We start from the raw sequence: 17,265 nt of genomic DNA on the forward strand, positions 1-17,265 counted from the left end.
CTTTCCAATCTATTTTCATATTGTGGCACACATAGAAAGTACTATCTGTAAGTCACTTTGAGATGTGATACCCTGAATAAAAACATTCTTGTCAGTGGGTAATTTGACTCCCTCTCCTCTCCCCTCTTCTCTTTCTCTTTGTGTGTGTACATATGGACATGCAACACATACACACACACATATGTTTCTGTGGAACACTGGAGATTGAGTGAGAACTAAATTTTAAAGCTTCTGAACCCAGAAACATTTCTCTTTCTCTTTTTCCAGCAGCTTTCTCTTATCAGAAATTTTAAAATTATTTTACTTAACATGTATCATAGGATCCCTTCACATTACATCAAGAAAGTCTTGGTATCATAATTTCTTTTTTTATTTTATTAATATAAAAGAAATGTCTGTCATTTGTGAAAACTGCATGTAAATCTGGTAGCAAGAGAGATTATTGAAGGTTAAGCTAAAAAAGCAAGGGTAATAAGGAGGAGAAGGGGGAGTGGGAGGGCTGGGGAGATGAGAAAGGAGAGACAAAATAAGAAAACTTTCAAAAACTCCTTCATGGGGGTGGGAGGACAGAGGAGAGAGTTTCTGCTATATGCTTACAGGGTTGAAAAAGGTAGTTTATACAACATTGACTTATATGATGGATACACTACAAGTTATATTTTCTCCAACTATTTAACAGGAACAGAACTTCCTTTTCTCACCCTCACCTCCCCATGCCTGCCCCAAAGTTGTAATTGCTGGAATTCCTGGCAGACTTTAGTCTCAAAAGTGTCCTTTTATTTATACATATTTTTAATATTTATTTATTTGGCTGGACTGGGTCTTAGTTGCGGCCTGCGGGATCTTTGTTGTGGAATGTGGGATCCTTTAGTTGTGGCATGTGAACTCTTTTCTTTCTTTTTTTTTTTTTTAACATCTTTATTGGGGTATAATTGCTTTACAATGGTGTGTTAGTTTCTGCTTTATAACAAAGTGAATCAGTCATACATAAACATATGTTCCCATATCTCTTCCCTCTTGCGTCTCCCTCCCTCCCACCCTCCCTATCCCACCCCTCCAGGCTGTCACAAAGCACCAAGCCAATATCACTGTGCCATGCGGCTGCTTCCCACTACCTATCTACCTTACTACGTTTGTTAGTGTGTATATGTCCATGACTCTCTCTCGTCCTGTCACAGCTCACCCTTCCCCCTCCCCATAACCTCAAGTCCGTTCTCTAGGAGGTCTGTGTCTTTATTCCTGCCTTACCCCTAGGTTCTTCATGACATTTTTTTTTCTTAAATTCCATATATATGTGTTAGCATACGGTATTTGTCTTTTTCTTTCTGACTTACTTCACTCTGTATGACAGACTCTAGGTCTATCCACCTCATTACAAATAGCTCAATTTCGTTTCTTTTTATGGCTGAGTAATATTCCATTGTATATATGCGCCACATTTTCTTTATCCATTCATCCGATGATGGGCACTGAGGTTGTTTCCATCTCCAGGCTATTGTAAATAGAGCTGCAATGAACATTTTGGTACATGACTCTTTTTGAATTTTGGTTTTCTCAGGGTATATGCCCAGTAGTGGGATTGCTGGGTCATATGGTAGTTCTATTTGTAGTTTTTTAAGGAACCTCCATACTGTTCTCCATAGTGGCCGAAGCAATTCACATTTGCACCAGCAGTGCAAGAGGGTTCTCTTTTCTCCACACCCTCTCCAGCATTTATTGTTTCTAGATTTTTTGATGATGGCCATTCTGACTGGTGTGAGGTGATATCTCATTGTAGTTTTGATTTGCATTTCTCTAATGATTAATGATGTTGAGCATTATTTCATGTGTTTGTTGGCAGTCTGTATATCTTCTTTGGAGAAATGTCTATTTAGGTCTTCTGCCCATTTTTGGATTGGGTTGTTTGTTTTTTTGTTATTGAGCTGCATGAGGTGCTTATTAATTTTGGAGATTAATCCTTTGTCAGTTGCTTCATTTGCAAATATTTTCTCCCATTCTGAGGGTTGTCTTTTGGTCTTGTTTATGGTTTCCTTTGCTGTGCAAAAGCCTTGAAGTTTCATTAGGTCCCGTTTGTTTATTTTTGTTTTTATTTCCATTACTCTAGGAGGTGGGTCAGAAAGGACCTTGCTGTGATTTATGTCATAGAGTGTTCTGCCTATGTTTTCCTCAAAGAGTTTGATAGTTTCTGGCCTTACATTTAGGTCTTTAATCCATTTTGAGCTTATTTTTGTGTATGGTGTTAGGGAGTGATCTAATCTCATACTTTTACATGTACCTGTCCAGTTTTCCCAGCACCACTTACTGAAGAGGCTGTCCTTTCTCCACTGTACATTCCAGCCACCTTTATCAAAGATAAGGTGTCCATATGTGCGTGGGTTTATCTCTGGGCTTTCTATCCTGTTCCATTGATCTATCTTTCTGTTTTTGTGCCAGTACCATACCGTCTTGATTACTGTAGCTTTGTAGTATAGTCTGAAGTCAGGGAGCCTGATTCCTCCAGTTCCTTTTTTCGTTCTGAAGATTGCTTTGGCTATTCGGGGTCTTTTGTGTTTCCATACAAATTGTGAAGTTTTTTGTTCTAGTTCTGTGAAAAATGCCAGTGGTAGTTTGATAGGGATTGCATTGAATCTATAGATTGCTTTGGGTAGTAGAGTCATTTTCACAATGTTGATTCTTCCAATCCAAGAACATGGTATATCTCTCCATCTATTTGTATCGTCTTTAATTTCTTTCGTCAGTGTCTTATAATTTTCTGCATACAGGTCTTTTGTCTCCCTAGGTAGGTTTATTCCTAGATATTTTATTCTTTTTTTTGCAGTGGTAAATGGGAGTGTTTTCTTGATTTCACTTTCAGATTTTTCATCATTAGTATATAGGAATGCCAGAGATTTCTGTGCATTAATTTTGTATCCTGCCACTTTACCAAATTCATTGATTAGCTCTAGTAGTTTTCTGGTAGCATCTTTAGGATTCTCTATGTATAGGATCATGTCATCTGCAAACAGTGACAGTTTTAATTCTTCTTTTCCGATTTGGATTCCTTTTATTTCCTTTTCTTCTCTGATTGCTGTGGCTAAAACTTCCAAAACTATGTTGAATAAGAGTGGTGAGAATGGGCAACCTTGTCTTGTTCCTGATCTTAGTGGAAATGCTTTCAGTTTTTCACCATTGAGGATGATGTTTGCTGTGGGCTTGTCATATATGGCCTTTATTATGTTGAGGAAAGTTCCCTCTATGCCTACTTTCTGCAGGGTTTTTATCATAAATGGGTGTTGAATTTTGTCAAAAGCCTTCTCTGCATCTATTGAGATGATCATATGGTTTTTCTCCTTCAATTTGTTAATATGGTTTATCACATTGATAGATTTGTGTATATTGAAGAATCCTTGCATTCCTGGAATAAACCCCACTTGATCATGGTGTATGATCCTTTTAATGTGCTGTTGGATTCTGTTTGCTAGTATTTTGTTGAGGATTTTTGCATCTAGGTTCATCAGTGATATTGGCCTGTAGTTTTCTTTCTTTGTGACATCCTTGTCTGGTTTTGGTATCAAGGTGATGGTGGCCTCGTAGAAGGAGTTTGGGAGTGTTCCTCCCTCTGCTATATTTTGGAAGAGTTTGAGAAGGATAGGTGTTAGCTCTTCTCTAAATGTTTGATAGAATTCGCCTGTGAAGCCATCTGGTCCTGGGCTTTTGTTTGTTGGAAGATTTTTAATCACAGTTTCAATTTCAGTGCTTGTGATTGGTCTGTTCATATTTTCTATTTCTTCCTGATTCAGTCTTGGCAGGTTGTGCATTTCTAAGAATTTGTCCATTTCTTCCAGATTGTCCATTTTATTGGCATAGAGTTGCTTGTAGTAATCTCTCATGATCTTTTTTATTTCTGCAGTGTCAGTTGTTACCTCTCCTTTTTCATTTCTAATTCTATTGATTTGAGTCTTCTCCCTTTTTTTCTTGATGAGTCTGGCTAGTGGTTTATCTATTTTGTTTATCTTCTCAAAGAACCAGCTTTTAGTTTTATTGATCTTTGCTATTGTTTCCTTCATTTCTTTTTCATTTATTTCTGATCTGATTTTTATGATTTCTTTCCTTCTGCTAGCTTTGGGGTTTTTTTGTTCTTCTTTCTCTAATTGCTTGAGGTGCAAGGTTAGGTTGTTTATTCGAGATATTTCTTGCTTCTTAAGGTGGGCTTGTATTGCTATAAACTTCCCCCTTAGAACTGCTTTTGCTGCATCCCATAGGTTTTAGGTCGTTGTGTCTCCATTGTCATTTGTTTCTAGGTATTTTTTTATTTCCTCTTTGATTTCTTCAGTGGTCACTTCGTTATTAAGTAGTGTATTGTTTAGCATCCATGTGTTTGTATTTTTTACAGATCTTTTCCTGTAATTGGTATCTAGTCTCATGGCGTTGTGGTCAGAAAAGATACTTGATACAATTTCAATTTTCTTAAATTTACCAAGGCTTGATTTGTGACCCAAGATATGATCTATCCTAGAGAATGTTCCATGAGCACTTGAGAAAAATGTGTATTCTGTTGTTTTTGGATGGAATGTCCTATAAATATCAATTAAGTCCATCTTGTTTAATGTATCATTTAAAGCTTGTGTTTCCTTATTTATTTTCATTTTGGATGATCTGTCCATGGGTGAAAGTGGGGTGTTTAAGTCTCCTACTATGAATGTGTTACTGTCAATTTCCCCTTTTATGGCTGTTAGTATTTGCCTTATGTATTGAGGTGCTCCTATGTTGGGTGCATAAATATTTACAATTGTTATATCTTCTTCTTGGATAGATCCCTTGATCATTATGTAGTGTCCTTCTTTGTCTCTTTTAATAGTCCTTATTTTAAAGTCTATTTTTTCTGATATGAGAATTGCTACTCCAGCTTTCTTTTGGTTTCCATTTGCATGGAATATCTTTTTCCATCCCCTAACTTTCAGTCTGTATGTGTCTCTAGGTCTGAAGTGGGTCTCTTGTAGACAGCATATATAAGGGTCTTGTTTTTGTATCCATTCGCTAATCTGTGTCTTTTGGTGGGAGCATTTAGTCCATTTACATTTAAGGTAATTATCGATATGTATGTTCCTATTCCCATTTTCTAAATTGTTCTGGGTTCGTTATTATAGGTCTTTTCCTTGTCTTGTGTTTCTTGCCTAGAGAAGATCCTTTAGCATTTGTTGTAAAGCTGGTTTGGTGGTGCTGAACTCTCTCAGCTTTTGCTTGTCTGTAAAGGTTTTAATTTCTCCATCAAATCTGAATGATATCCTTGCTGGGTAGAGTAATCTTGGTTGCAGATTTTTCTCCTTTATCACTTTAAATATGTCCTGCCAGTCCCTTCTGGCTTGCAGAGTTTCTGCTGAAAGATCAGCTGTTAACCTTCTGGGGATTCCCTTGTGTGTTATTCGTTGTTTTTCCCTTGCTTTTAATATGCTTTCTTTGTATTTAATTTTTGACAGTTTGATTAATATGTATCTTGGTGTATTTCTCCTTGGATTTATCCTGTATGGGACTCTCTGTGCTTCCTGGACTTGATTAACTATTTCCTTTCCCATATTAGGGAAGTTTTCAACTATAATCTCTTCAAATATTTTCTCAGTCCCTTTCTTTTTCTCTTCTTCTTCTGGAACCCCTATAATTCGAATGTTGGTGCGTTTAATGTTGTCCCAGAGGTCTCTGAGACTGTCCTCAGTTCTTTTCATTCTTTTTTCTTTATTCTGCTCTGCAGTAGTTATTTCCACTATTTTATCTTCCAGGTCACTTATTCGTTTTTCTGCCTCAGTTATTCTGCTATTGATCCCATCTAGAGTACTTTTAATTTCATTTATTGTGTTGTTCATCGTTGCTTGTTTCATCTTTATTTCTTCTAGGTCCTTGTTGACTGTTTCTTGCATTTCGTTCATTCTGTTTCCAAGATTTCGGATCATCCTTACTATCATTATTCTGAATTCTTTTTCAGGTAGACTGGCTATTTCCTCTTCATTTGTTAGGTCTGGTGCATTTTTATCTTGCTCCTTTATCTGCTGTGTGTTTTTCTGTCTTCTCATTTTGCTTATCTTACTGTGTTTGGGGTCTCCTTTTTGCAGACTGCAGGTTCGTAGTTCCCGCTGTTTTTGATGTCTGTCTCCAGTGGCTAAGGTTGGTTCAGTAGGTTGTGTAGGCTTCCTGGTGGAGGGGAGTAGTGCCTGTGTTGTGGTGGATGAGGCTGGATATTGTCTCTCTAGTGGGCAGGTCCACGTCTGGTGGTGTGTTTTGGGGTGTCTGTGGCCTTATTAAGATTTTAGGCAGCCTCTCTGCTAATGGGTGGGGTTGTGTTCCTGTTTTGCTAGTTGTTTGGCATAGGTTGTCCAGCACTGTGGCTTGCTGGTCGTTGAGTGAAGCTGGTTGCTGGTTTAAGATGGAGGTCTCTGGGAGATTTTCGCCGTTTGATATTATGTGGAGCTGGGAGGTCTCTTGTTGACCAGTGTCCTGAAGTTGGCTGTCCTACCTCAGAGGCAGAGCCCTGACTCCTGGCTGGAGCACCAAGAGCCTTTCATCCACACGGCTCAGAATAAAAGGGAGAAAAAGTAGAGGGAATTAGTAGAAGTATAAGGAAAGAAAGAAGGAAAGGAGGGAAGGAAGGAAGGAAGGAAGAAAGAAAGAAAGAAGCAAAGAAGCAAAGAAGGAAAGAAAGGGAGGGAGGAAGGAAGGAAGGAGGGAAAGAAGGAAAAAAAGACAGAAAGAAAGAAGATACAGTAAAAATAAAATAAAGTATAATAAAGTTATTGAATTAAAAAATTCTTATTTAGAAAAAAAAAGGGACGGATAGACCCTTAGGACAAATGTTGGAAGCAAAGCTATACAGACAAAATCTTACACAGAAGCATACACATACACCCTCACTAAAAGAGGTAAAGGGGGAAAAATCATAAATCTTGCTGTCAGAGACCACCTCCTCAATTTGGGATGATTCGTTGTCTAAAGGAGGGAAGGAAGGAAGGAAAGAAAGAAAGAACGAAGGTAAAGTATAATAACGTTATTAAAATTAAAATTGATTATTAATAAAAAATTTTTTTTAAAAAAAACATGGACGGATAAACCCTAGGACAAATGGTGGAAGCAAGACTATACAGACAAGATCTCACACAGAAGCATACACATATACATTCACAAAAAGAGGAAAAGGGAAAAAAAATCATCTTGCTTCTAAAGTCCACTTCCTTAATTTGGAATGATTGGTTGTCTATGCAGGTATTCCACAGATGCAGGGTATATCAAGTTGATTGTGGAGCTTTAATCCGCTGCTTCTGAGGCTGCTGGGAGAGATTTCCCTTTCTCTTCTTTGTTCTCACAGCTCACAGGGGCTCAGCTTTGGATTTGGCCCCGCCTCTGCGTGTAGGTCGCTGGAGGGCGTCTGTTTTTTGCTCAGACAGGACGGGGTTAAAGGAGCCGCTGATTCGGGGGCTCTGGCTCACTCAGGCTGGCGGGGAGGGAGGGGCACGGAGTGCGGGGCGGGCCTGCGGCGGCAGAGGCCAGCGTGACTTTGCACCAGCCAGAGGCCCGCTGTGAGTTCTCCCTGGGAAGTTGTCCCTGGATCCCGGGAACCTGGCAGTGGCGGGCTGCACAGGCTCCGCGGAAGAGGGGTGTGGAGAGTGACCTGTGCTCGCACACAGGCCCTTTGGTGGCGGCAGCAGCACCCTTAGCGTCTCCCGCCCGTCTTCGGGGTCCGCGCTTTTAGCCGCGGCTCGCGCCCGTCTCTGGGGTTCGCGCTTTTAGACGCGGCTCGCGCCCGTCTCTGGAGTTCCTTTAAGCAGCGTTCTTAAACCCCTCTCCTCACGCACCAGGAAACAAAGAGGGAAGAAAAAGTCTCTTGCCTCTTCGGCAGGTGCAGACTTTTCCCTGGACTCCCTCCCGGCTCGCCGTGGTGCACTAACCCCTTCAGGCTGTGTTCAAGGCGCCAACCCCAGTCCTCTCCCTGCGCTCCGTCCGAAACCGAAACCCGAGCCTCAGAGCCTCAGCTGGCAGCCCCGCCCGCCCCGGCGGGTGAGCAGACAAGCCCCTCGGGCTGGTGAGTGCCGGTCGGCACCGATCCTCTGTGCAGGAATCTCCCCGCTTTGCCCTCCGCACCCGTTGCTGTGCACTCCTCCGCGGCTCCGAAGCTTCCCCCCTCCGCCTCCCGCAGTCTCCGCCCACGAAGGGGCTTCCTAGTGTGTGGAAACTTTTCCTCCACAGCTCCCTCCCACTGGTGCAGGTGCCGTTCCTATTCTTTTGTCTCTGTTTTTTCTTTCTTTTTTTTTTTTTTTTCTTTTGCCCTACCCAGGTACGTGGGGAGTTTCTTGCCTTTTGGGACGTCTGAGGTCTTCTGCCAGCCTTCAGTAGGTGTTCTGTAGCAGTTGTTCCACGTGTAGATGTATTTCTGGTGTATCTGTGGGGAGGAAGGTGATCTCCGCGTCTTACTCTTCCGCCATCTTCAAGGTCCCCCCTGAATCATTCTTTATTGATTTTTGTGTGTACATGTTTTAACAATAGTGATGTGTTTATTTTGTAATAAAAGTGTACATCACAGGGACTATTAACTACTCTTTAAATCAAGAAGTACCTGATTAAAAAAAAAAAAAAAAGAAGTACCTGATTACTCCAAACACTGTAAAATTCGGGGAAAAGTTTATTATTTCATTAACTCACTACATATTTATTGAACAATTGAATGTGTATCTGAAAATATTTTCTTTTAAAACTCAGGCTGGAAGCAAATCCCAGATGTGGGCAAACACTAGTTTATGGATGTCCAGGAGGCACTTGTATGGGTGGTTTTTATGCAGTCAGAAGAAAAATAATATAATTAGTTTTACTGTGGTTTTTATTTAGACCACAGGTCTTGACACTGGCAAGAGAATGGCCAGACAGGTTTACTAGTTAGAGGCCAAGGCCATGAGTTCAGTATCTGTTGCAAGATCATGATATGCACTCCTGGTCCTTCACAGGCATAAAGGGAATTAGGGAAGGGATAGATTAGCAAACAGTATATTAACTGTCTTGGAGGAAGAAAGAAAAAATAAAAACAGGGTGCTACGTAAAGGGCATTGTCATCATCACTATTGTAATTATTTAGGAAATGATTCTCTTAACACACAGCAGTGCTTGTTTTCCACCCCGTTTTCCAAGATCCTGCCTTGCCTATGTATTGAGTACCCACTCTGTGCCATATGCAGTGCTAATGCCACCTACTGTGGGTTGCTGTTAGAAAACTAAGACACAGTCTTTATCTTCAGTGTTTTGCTGACTTGTGTGGTCTTTGGTTCTGTCAGGCCTGTCTTACTTGTAATCGTCCTCTTACCCCCATGGCTCAGACTTCCTTTTCTTTTGACTCATGTTTTCATTCCTTCCTCCTGCAAGAATCACCGCCTTCCAAATCCCACCCATCTTTTAGGGTCAAAGTGAGTTCTCATTTTCTGAAACAAGTCTTCTCTTATATTATCTCCAAATTATTTCTCCCCTACTGGATACTAATTGCATTTACAGACATTCATTATAGCTTGGACTTGAATCCAGATGGCTCCTGGTAACTGTTACTTTCACCTCAATGGTCAGTTCATAAGCTCCTAAGAGAAGGGGTGGTGCCTTACACACCTTTGCAGACCACTCAGAGTGCTGAGAAACTTGTGGTTTGGGCACATGCTGCTGAAGTACTAGTTGCCCTTCTTATTTAAAGGAAGACGGTCAAACCTGTTATGTGGACTTCCAGCACCCAAAGACCTATGTGGGGAATAATCTAGCCCTTGTTTTCTTACTGTTTGGTGATGGATGGGGGTTGAGAGTTGGGCTGTGGTAGTTATGAGATGTCAGAATCATTGTTTGCTGCAAGTATGATGCTTTCAGACCAGTGGTATCAACACATCACTCCAGTTCTCTGTAGCTCTCATTGCTGGAAAGCCCTGCTTAGACTCAGTCTGACATTAAAAGCCCTGAATAATTAATTTCAACTTGACCTCCATTGTTACTCATGGAAGCTCTTTGCCCAGCAAGGCTAGCTTATTAGCTGCCTGCTGAGAGATTATTTTGCTTATTCTTTTCTCTGCGTGTGCCTGAGATATTCCCGCCTCCATAGGGAGCACCTTTCTTGCTTCTTCTCTACCTTTTACATCCATCCTCTAAGCCTGGGTTGAGTGTACTCCTTCTTAGCCCACAGTAATCATATTCTCTCATGGATTTTCATGATACTTATGTCTGCATCACTCATATGACACTTGATTAGTCCCTGGCTTACATTATTTAATTTTCAAGGGGTATATAGTCTGCTTCTTTAAAGAGATTATATACTCAGGAGATTCTTTCTAGTTGTGGGGAAAGAGCTTAGTTTTAGAGTCAGACAGATGTGTGTTTTGAGTCCTCACTGACACAGTGACCTTAGGTATTAATTGCACCTACAGGTCCCAGTTTCTCATCTCTACACTGGGAGCCTTAATATCAGCCTTACAGGGCTGTAGAAGTGTATTAAGTGAGCTAATAGACATCGAATGCTTTACCTACCAGACGTACTCAACACAAAGCAGTTCTTCTCTTCCCCCTTCAGATTTTTCCTGGAGTCTAGCAAATGTTTTTCGAGAACAAAAGTTCTTTTTCCTCATTGGTCTATTCCTTTTTATATTTCCTCCAAGTTATGAAGTCCAAGTCCTTATGCAGAAAGTATATAAAATGATGTATGTATTTATGATTGTATGTATGTGTGCATGTATATATTGTGTATGTATTTAGACTGAGTAACATTTTCATTAGATTGCTCTTCCCTTTTTTTCTGTATTCTAGTACCTCATACTTCTAAAGGAGCCCACAAGCATTTACATATTTCTTGACTGACTGCATTTTCAGTTTCAGTTTGTGTACCATTAAAAGCATATCTGAAGCATCTAGAATCTGATAGGTATAGATATGGTCATTAAGTCTTTGCCTTTAGGGCAGGAATATTGCTTATGTCTTGATATATCTCTTGAAATAATGTATACTCCTAACTACAGTTGCTCATACTATTTTCTTATTAGGACTTAAGATGTATAATTTGATTTTGTTTTCCTCCCACTGAAGTTCAAACTGATTTTGACCAATCTGGATTAAAGCACTTGCTTCTGGCCTTCAGACGACAGCTATGGTAGAATATCATCCTGATAAGAATGAAGACACTTTTGACCAACTTCTTATTTCAATAGGAAGTAAAACAATAGAGATCCGTCTAATTGGGTATGTATTCTTCATATTTCATGCTAATATTTTGAGCACTCTTCAAATATTAAGGGTCATAGTAATATTTTGTATTTTCTATGACTAATAGGGCTTTTTGTAGCTACAGTTTCCTTACAACTGAACTTAAAGAACAAATTTTTAGCAAATTGTAGTGTTCAAAGCAAATGGAAGACTAGTTTTCCATTCTTTTTTTATTAAAATCATTAAAAAATGTCCAACAATTGCATGTTTTCTTTTTTTCCCCGTGAACTCGCACCCTATTTTATTTCCACCATATTTTCTGTACCTTTTGATAGCAAGATTTATTAAAGAATGCTATTTTTGCTGTCTCTACAATCTTACTTTCCATTCTCACTCCAGCAAACTCCAGAGGGGCTGTTTTCCCCACCTTTCCAGTGAAGTAGCTCTTGCATATTGCCAGTCTGTTGGTACCTCCTTTGCCTTTATCTTACTCCATTTCTCAGAAGCATTAGACACAATTAACCATTACTGCCTTTGTGGGCCACTTTATTCTCTTGATTTTCTTGCTACTACACCTCTTGAATGATTGTTCCTTCTCATCCTATGTTATTTTTTTTTAATTGAAATACAATTGACATATAACATTGTGTAAGTTGAAGGTGTACATGTTGATGTGACACATTTATATATTGCAATATATTACTACCATAGGGTTGGCTAACACCAGTATCACATTACATAGTCATCATTTCTTTCCTGTGGTGGGAACAATTAAGATCTAGTCTGTTAGCAACTTTGAAGTTTATAATACATTTTTGTTGCCTATGATCACTATGCTGTATGTTAGCTCTCTGGGACTTATTTATCTACTAGTTCCCAGTTTGTACCCTTAAACAGTATCTCTCCAATTCTCCTACCCTCCAGCCTCTGGTAACCACCCTTCTACTTTCTGTTTTTATGATGGATGTATTCCTAAATGAATTATTGTGAACCCATATTCACATTTTAATTTAATTTTAAATTATTGTCATATTTACTTCACAGAATTTTAAATAATGCAGATGTTTGGCTTCAAAAAATCAAAATGATGTTTTTTTGAGATTGGCTGAAAAATATGGACTGATATAATGAATATAATACAGAACTAGGTAACTGGTTTGCAGATTAACTTTAATACAAATAATTTTTTTAATACAAATAATTTATTTGACCAGGACATTGTGCTTTTCATTTTATATTGAAATAAGTATAGTTCTGTTCATTATAAAATTACCCGTTAGAGCTGCTGTTAAAATTTTTGTGTTTTTTTTCACATACATACATGCATGATCCTTCTTTTCCCCAGCAAAATATGATTCCATAGGTGTTATTCTTTTGTCTCTGTTTATCCGGCACCAGCAGAATTAATATTAGAATATTAATATTTAATATTAATATTGGTATTAGATATAAGTCTTTTTATAATTTCCCTTGCATTTTTTTATTTTCATAAACTAAATTTAGATGTGCAATTATTTGGGTTCTCAGTGTTGTTGAGAAGTTCTGCTTTCTCACAACATCCCATTCTGCATAGGAATCAAACAGCTGACACATGTTAGGAAAGGAATAAGCTACTCCTTTGCATCATTGGAAGGTATTTATTTAGCTATCAGAGCATCCCCGAGTTTGGAGACCACTGGTACTTGGCATGAGTGTGTTGGTCATTCCCCTCTCCAGAATTTCCTTCAACTCTGATCCTTAGTCAGGGTTCAACTGGTAACTCATCTTGCAGAAGGCATTTGGAGTCAAGAGGCACTTCTTCTGATAGGTGGCTAGATACTTTATTGTCCTCAGAGGTCAACTGTCTTGACGTGTTGTGGTGCATATGGGGCCAGAAAATGTTTTTTATACAAGGAGAAGAGAAACCAGTAGGAAAGCCAGAGAAACTGTTATATATTGCCATTTTACCACACCCTTACTGCTAAGGTTAAACCATATATATGTGTATGCATGTATGTACATGTATATGTGTGTGTATGTGTGAAGATTCTTAAGAAATTCTTCTTAAGATACTTTTCCACATCTAGCTAGAGAAAAAGTTTGAAAAAACGTTCAGCTTCACATCTTATATTGTTTGTGTAACTGGTTCCTCTTTTAGATCCTGTAAACTATTAATGCAATTATGTATACACATATAAATATATTGTAAGGAGATGTACAAGGTCATTGATCTTTTCCTGTCACAAAATTACAATCTCTATGAGAAGAACATGGGTATTTCTTAGACTATGCAGCATAAGTAGGACATTCCTGGTTGATCTCTGGAATGTCTGTACCTATCCAGTAATACACAAACACATATAAACACAGATCCCAGAAAGAAGGCCCAGACCACCAATGTATAGGCAGTACTTGTAAATGTTTTGTTCAGGTATTTTTATTTACAAATTTTAGTGTGTTTGTATGTATATATGATTGTATGTATGTATGCATTTATGCTTTGGAGGTTGTATCCTAAGTGGAGTAAACTACTTAATTCATGTGTCTGGCACATAATCTTAGGACTCAATAAAGATTAGTTATTACTATATTTATTACTGATGCTGTTGTTATCGTTGTTAGGTTTCTAAGGTAATGTACTTGAAGTCTAACAAAATGGATTCAAGTTTAAGTTCCCCAACGTTATATCCAGATAATTCCTTAGATAAATCATTTAAGCTTTTTAAGTCTTTGGCTTTTCATCTGTAACCTAGGAGCCGTAATATTTACCTACCTTTCAGGAAATTTGTTAATATCAAACAGGATAATATACTTAATGGTGCTTTATAAACTATAAATTATTATCCAGATATAATATATATGTATATATATATATCATTATGAGATGTGTATTTAGGATTAGAATGGATTTTTTAAATGCTTATGAAAACATATGCTACAGATACGCTATAGTGAGTCCTTTAAATTGGCGACACACATGGAAAATCAATTGTATCCTTTTGTTCTTAGGCCTTGTTTTAGTCCCCAAGTGATATTTTATAGTATCATAGCTCCTTTTATTTCATCAGATTTGGACCATCCAAACTAGTTTACTTTGTTCAGATAACTTGCACCCTTTTGGGGTCGGGGGGGGCAAAAGAATGTATTATAGGCTTAGTAGGAGATTCCAAAACAGAGTTCCAAATATATTTTGAGCTACAAAAATATTGAGATGTGTGGGTAACCTCTCAAGGTGAGTACTTGGGAAGGCATACCGTGTACTTATGCATAAAGTCTGATTTCTTTATTTAAAATGTGTCTCATTATCTTTTTTTCGTGTCTTTATTTTACAGTTTGTTTTACTGACAGATGTGCCACCAGCAGACCTATAAGGAAACTGAAATATCTTTTTAGGAGTTAAGGTAAAAATATCTATATATGTCCCCCTGTGGATTTGACTATGAGGTTATAGTTGTTAAAATTCATCATATGGGGCTTCCCTGGTGGGGCAGTGGTTGAGAGTCCGCCTGCCGATGCAGGGGACACGGGTTCGTGCCCCGGTCTGGGAAGATCCCACATGCCGCGGAGCGGCTGGGCCCGTGAGCCATGGCCGCTGAGCCTGCGCGTCTGGAGCCTGTGCCCCGCAATGGGAGAGGCCACAACAGTGAGAGGCCTGCATACCGTAAAAAAAAAAAAGAAAAAAAAAAGAAAAAAAAATTCATCATATCATCCTCTTTTCTCCTCTTCTAGGTTGATTCTATCCTGTCAACTGGAAATTGAGTCAGAAGTTAATTTTGGGACATTGGTTGCCAATAGTAAAGTATATTGTAAAGAGATTAATATCATTAACCATGGCAGAGTACCAGGTAAATACTTTCTGTCATATAAATTAACTTAGACTTTTGGAAGAAAATTGGTACTGTTTGAAATATATACCTTCTGCAATTAATGGATTCTCTGATTCACCCTACCCCTCCAGAAGAATTATGTTATTTGAAAAGGCTCAAAACTGAAGGTCCTTAAGTAGGATGACTGTAAAAGACTGATAGGTAATATCAGGAAAGATGAAGCTACGTCCTTATGATTCTTATTAATACAACCTGACTCTCAGATGACTGATGATCTCCCTGAGGATAGAAGGCAAGGTGGTGTCGTGGAAGTGACATAGTCCTTAGAGCTTTCCAGAGATAGAATCAGGACACAGTGCCTTACTAGCTGTGTGATCTGGGGCAAGTATCTTTAAGGACATTGAACTTCAGATTCCTCATTTATAAACTGGCTAATAAAATATACTGTGGTTAATTATGTATGTACTTAAGGTTGTAATATGGTACTTGACTTATCACAAGCACTCAGTAAATATTTGTTCTTTTTCTCGATCATATTCAACTTTGAATTCACATGATGATCCCTAGAAGGCTCTTACTAACATTTTGTTGAAAGGAAAAGTGCTTCTCTCTTCTCCATACTGGATTATTTCTAGACATTCTTAATGTGACCTAAGAGTTTCCATAAAGGGATAAGTGTGCCTGTGTCTGTGTGTGTGCACATGCATGTGTGTATGCACACTCTTCATTGATGATATACTGTAGGCATAAAATCACTTACCCTTTCATTCACTTGATTGGATGGTCAGCATCTGGGATGATAAGACTCACATTTTCCCCAAGCTGAGAAGAGGACTAGCTCCAGACAGGGAGGGCATTTCTCTCTGAGACTGCTTGTTGGATACATAAAACAGGTCTTAAATCCAAACCCGTTTTACAGTAAGTGAGGACGTTCTTCGGGGTTGCTTGAATGAGCAGTGGGAATTATTAAGACAAAGGCAGTCTGTCACTTTACTGATTTCTTCTGGGATATGAACAAATAAAACTGATAGTTGTTCCTCACTGAATGTTATTCATTTCACTTTCCATGCTTTGGTTTTTAAATGGCTGAATTTCTGATGCCTGTCAGACTGTGGAATATTAGGCTCATTTGTGGGCTGACTCCAGTGTTAAGGATGAACTCTCTTATGGTGATTGACTATAGGCTGTATGGTCCTTTAGATTGTCTGGTTATAGAGCAGTGATATGTAATTGAGAGAATTTTATTTGTATTCTTTTACTTTCCAAAATCTCTCTTAACTGTTGTCCATTCCAAAACCTTTAAAGTTTTGATCATATCCTCTCTTTATTCTAAAATCTCACCAAATTGTACAGTTTTATTACTTATAAAAACTCTCTATAAGTAAAAAATACATAATTTTAATTGAATATTTAATATTATTTTACTTAATAAAAGTATATGTGTGGACCTGAGTCCCTACATTTTAGGAAAAGTAATCCACATTGACTTTTAGTATTGTATTAATATTTTGTGTGTGCATAGTATTTGTAGTTAATACTATATTGGTAAATTATAATTGAGTATTATGAAATGTTAATTACTCTTACCTTACTAACTGAAACAAATTGTTATCAGTGAAACACATTTTCTTAGTGCTGACTTTGTCCCTCATTTTTGGAGTTGAATGATATTATTTTTTCCACCCTTACCAAAATTGATAGTATGTTTTATATTCACAGTAGCAAGTGCCCGTAAAGTGTCATAAAGTCCTCATTACCCACAAGCACAATATATAAATATTCATGAGAATTATAATGCATTTTCATGAAGAAAAACACTTAGGCAGAAAATAGATTCAGCAACCAAAGATGATTTTAATAAAATTTTCAAAAAGGATTTTATGTGACAAATATTTTATAGTTTTAGAGTCAAAGATCAAGAGTTTACAAACATATGTGTACTTAAGAAGACATTAAAAAGCCACATTCAGCAGATTCATGATTTGTATAGCTTTGTTTTCTCTCTCTGGTAGTGTCACTGAGGTTATTATCTTCAGTTTTATAGAAGCCAAAGTTTATGTAACAACTTCATGATGTTTTATTTTAATAGTCTATTATGGAGTAACCATCCCTAGATTTAGCTGAAAGTTGTTGAATACATTTTGTTGTCTTGCCCCTTATAAGAATGTTTCCTAAATTTACGAAGTAGTGCTTGTCTTTTCATCTTGAAAAGACATGGTTTAATCTTTAAGATGTTTCTAATATTAGTGTTTTGTGAGCTGGGGAACTCCATGTTCTCTTTTAT

General features: G+C 38.1%; 1 protein-coding gene across 1 annotated transcript in view; it reads left to right on the plus strand.

Moving 5' to 3' along the window:
- Nucleotides 1-11,052: 11,052 nt before the first annotated feature.
- The window catches only part of CFAP47 (cilia and flagella associated protein 47), a gene marked incomplete at both ends in the record, with an annotated part of 513,170 nt that continues 506,957 nt past the window's right edge, over nucleotides 11,053-17,265 (plus strand). The window contains 3 exon segments of the mRNA XM_082682021.1: nucleotides 11,053-11,085; nucleotides 11,087-11,211; nucleotides 14,884-14,999. Of these exon segments, the coding sequence (XP_082538147.1) occupies nucleotides 11,053-11,085; nucleotides 11,087-11,211; nucleotides 14,884-14,999 (274 nt within the window).

Source organism: Grampus griseus, assembly GCF_964374135.1.
Source record: "Grampus griseus genome assembly, chromosome: X".
Classification (NCBI taxonomy): domain Eukaryota; kingdom Metazoa; phylum Chordata; class Mammalia; order Artiodactyla; family Delphinidae; genus Grampus; species Grampus griseus.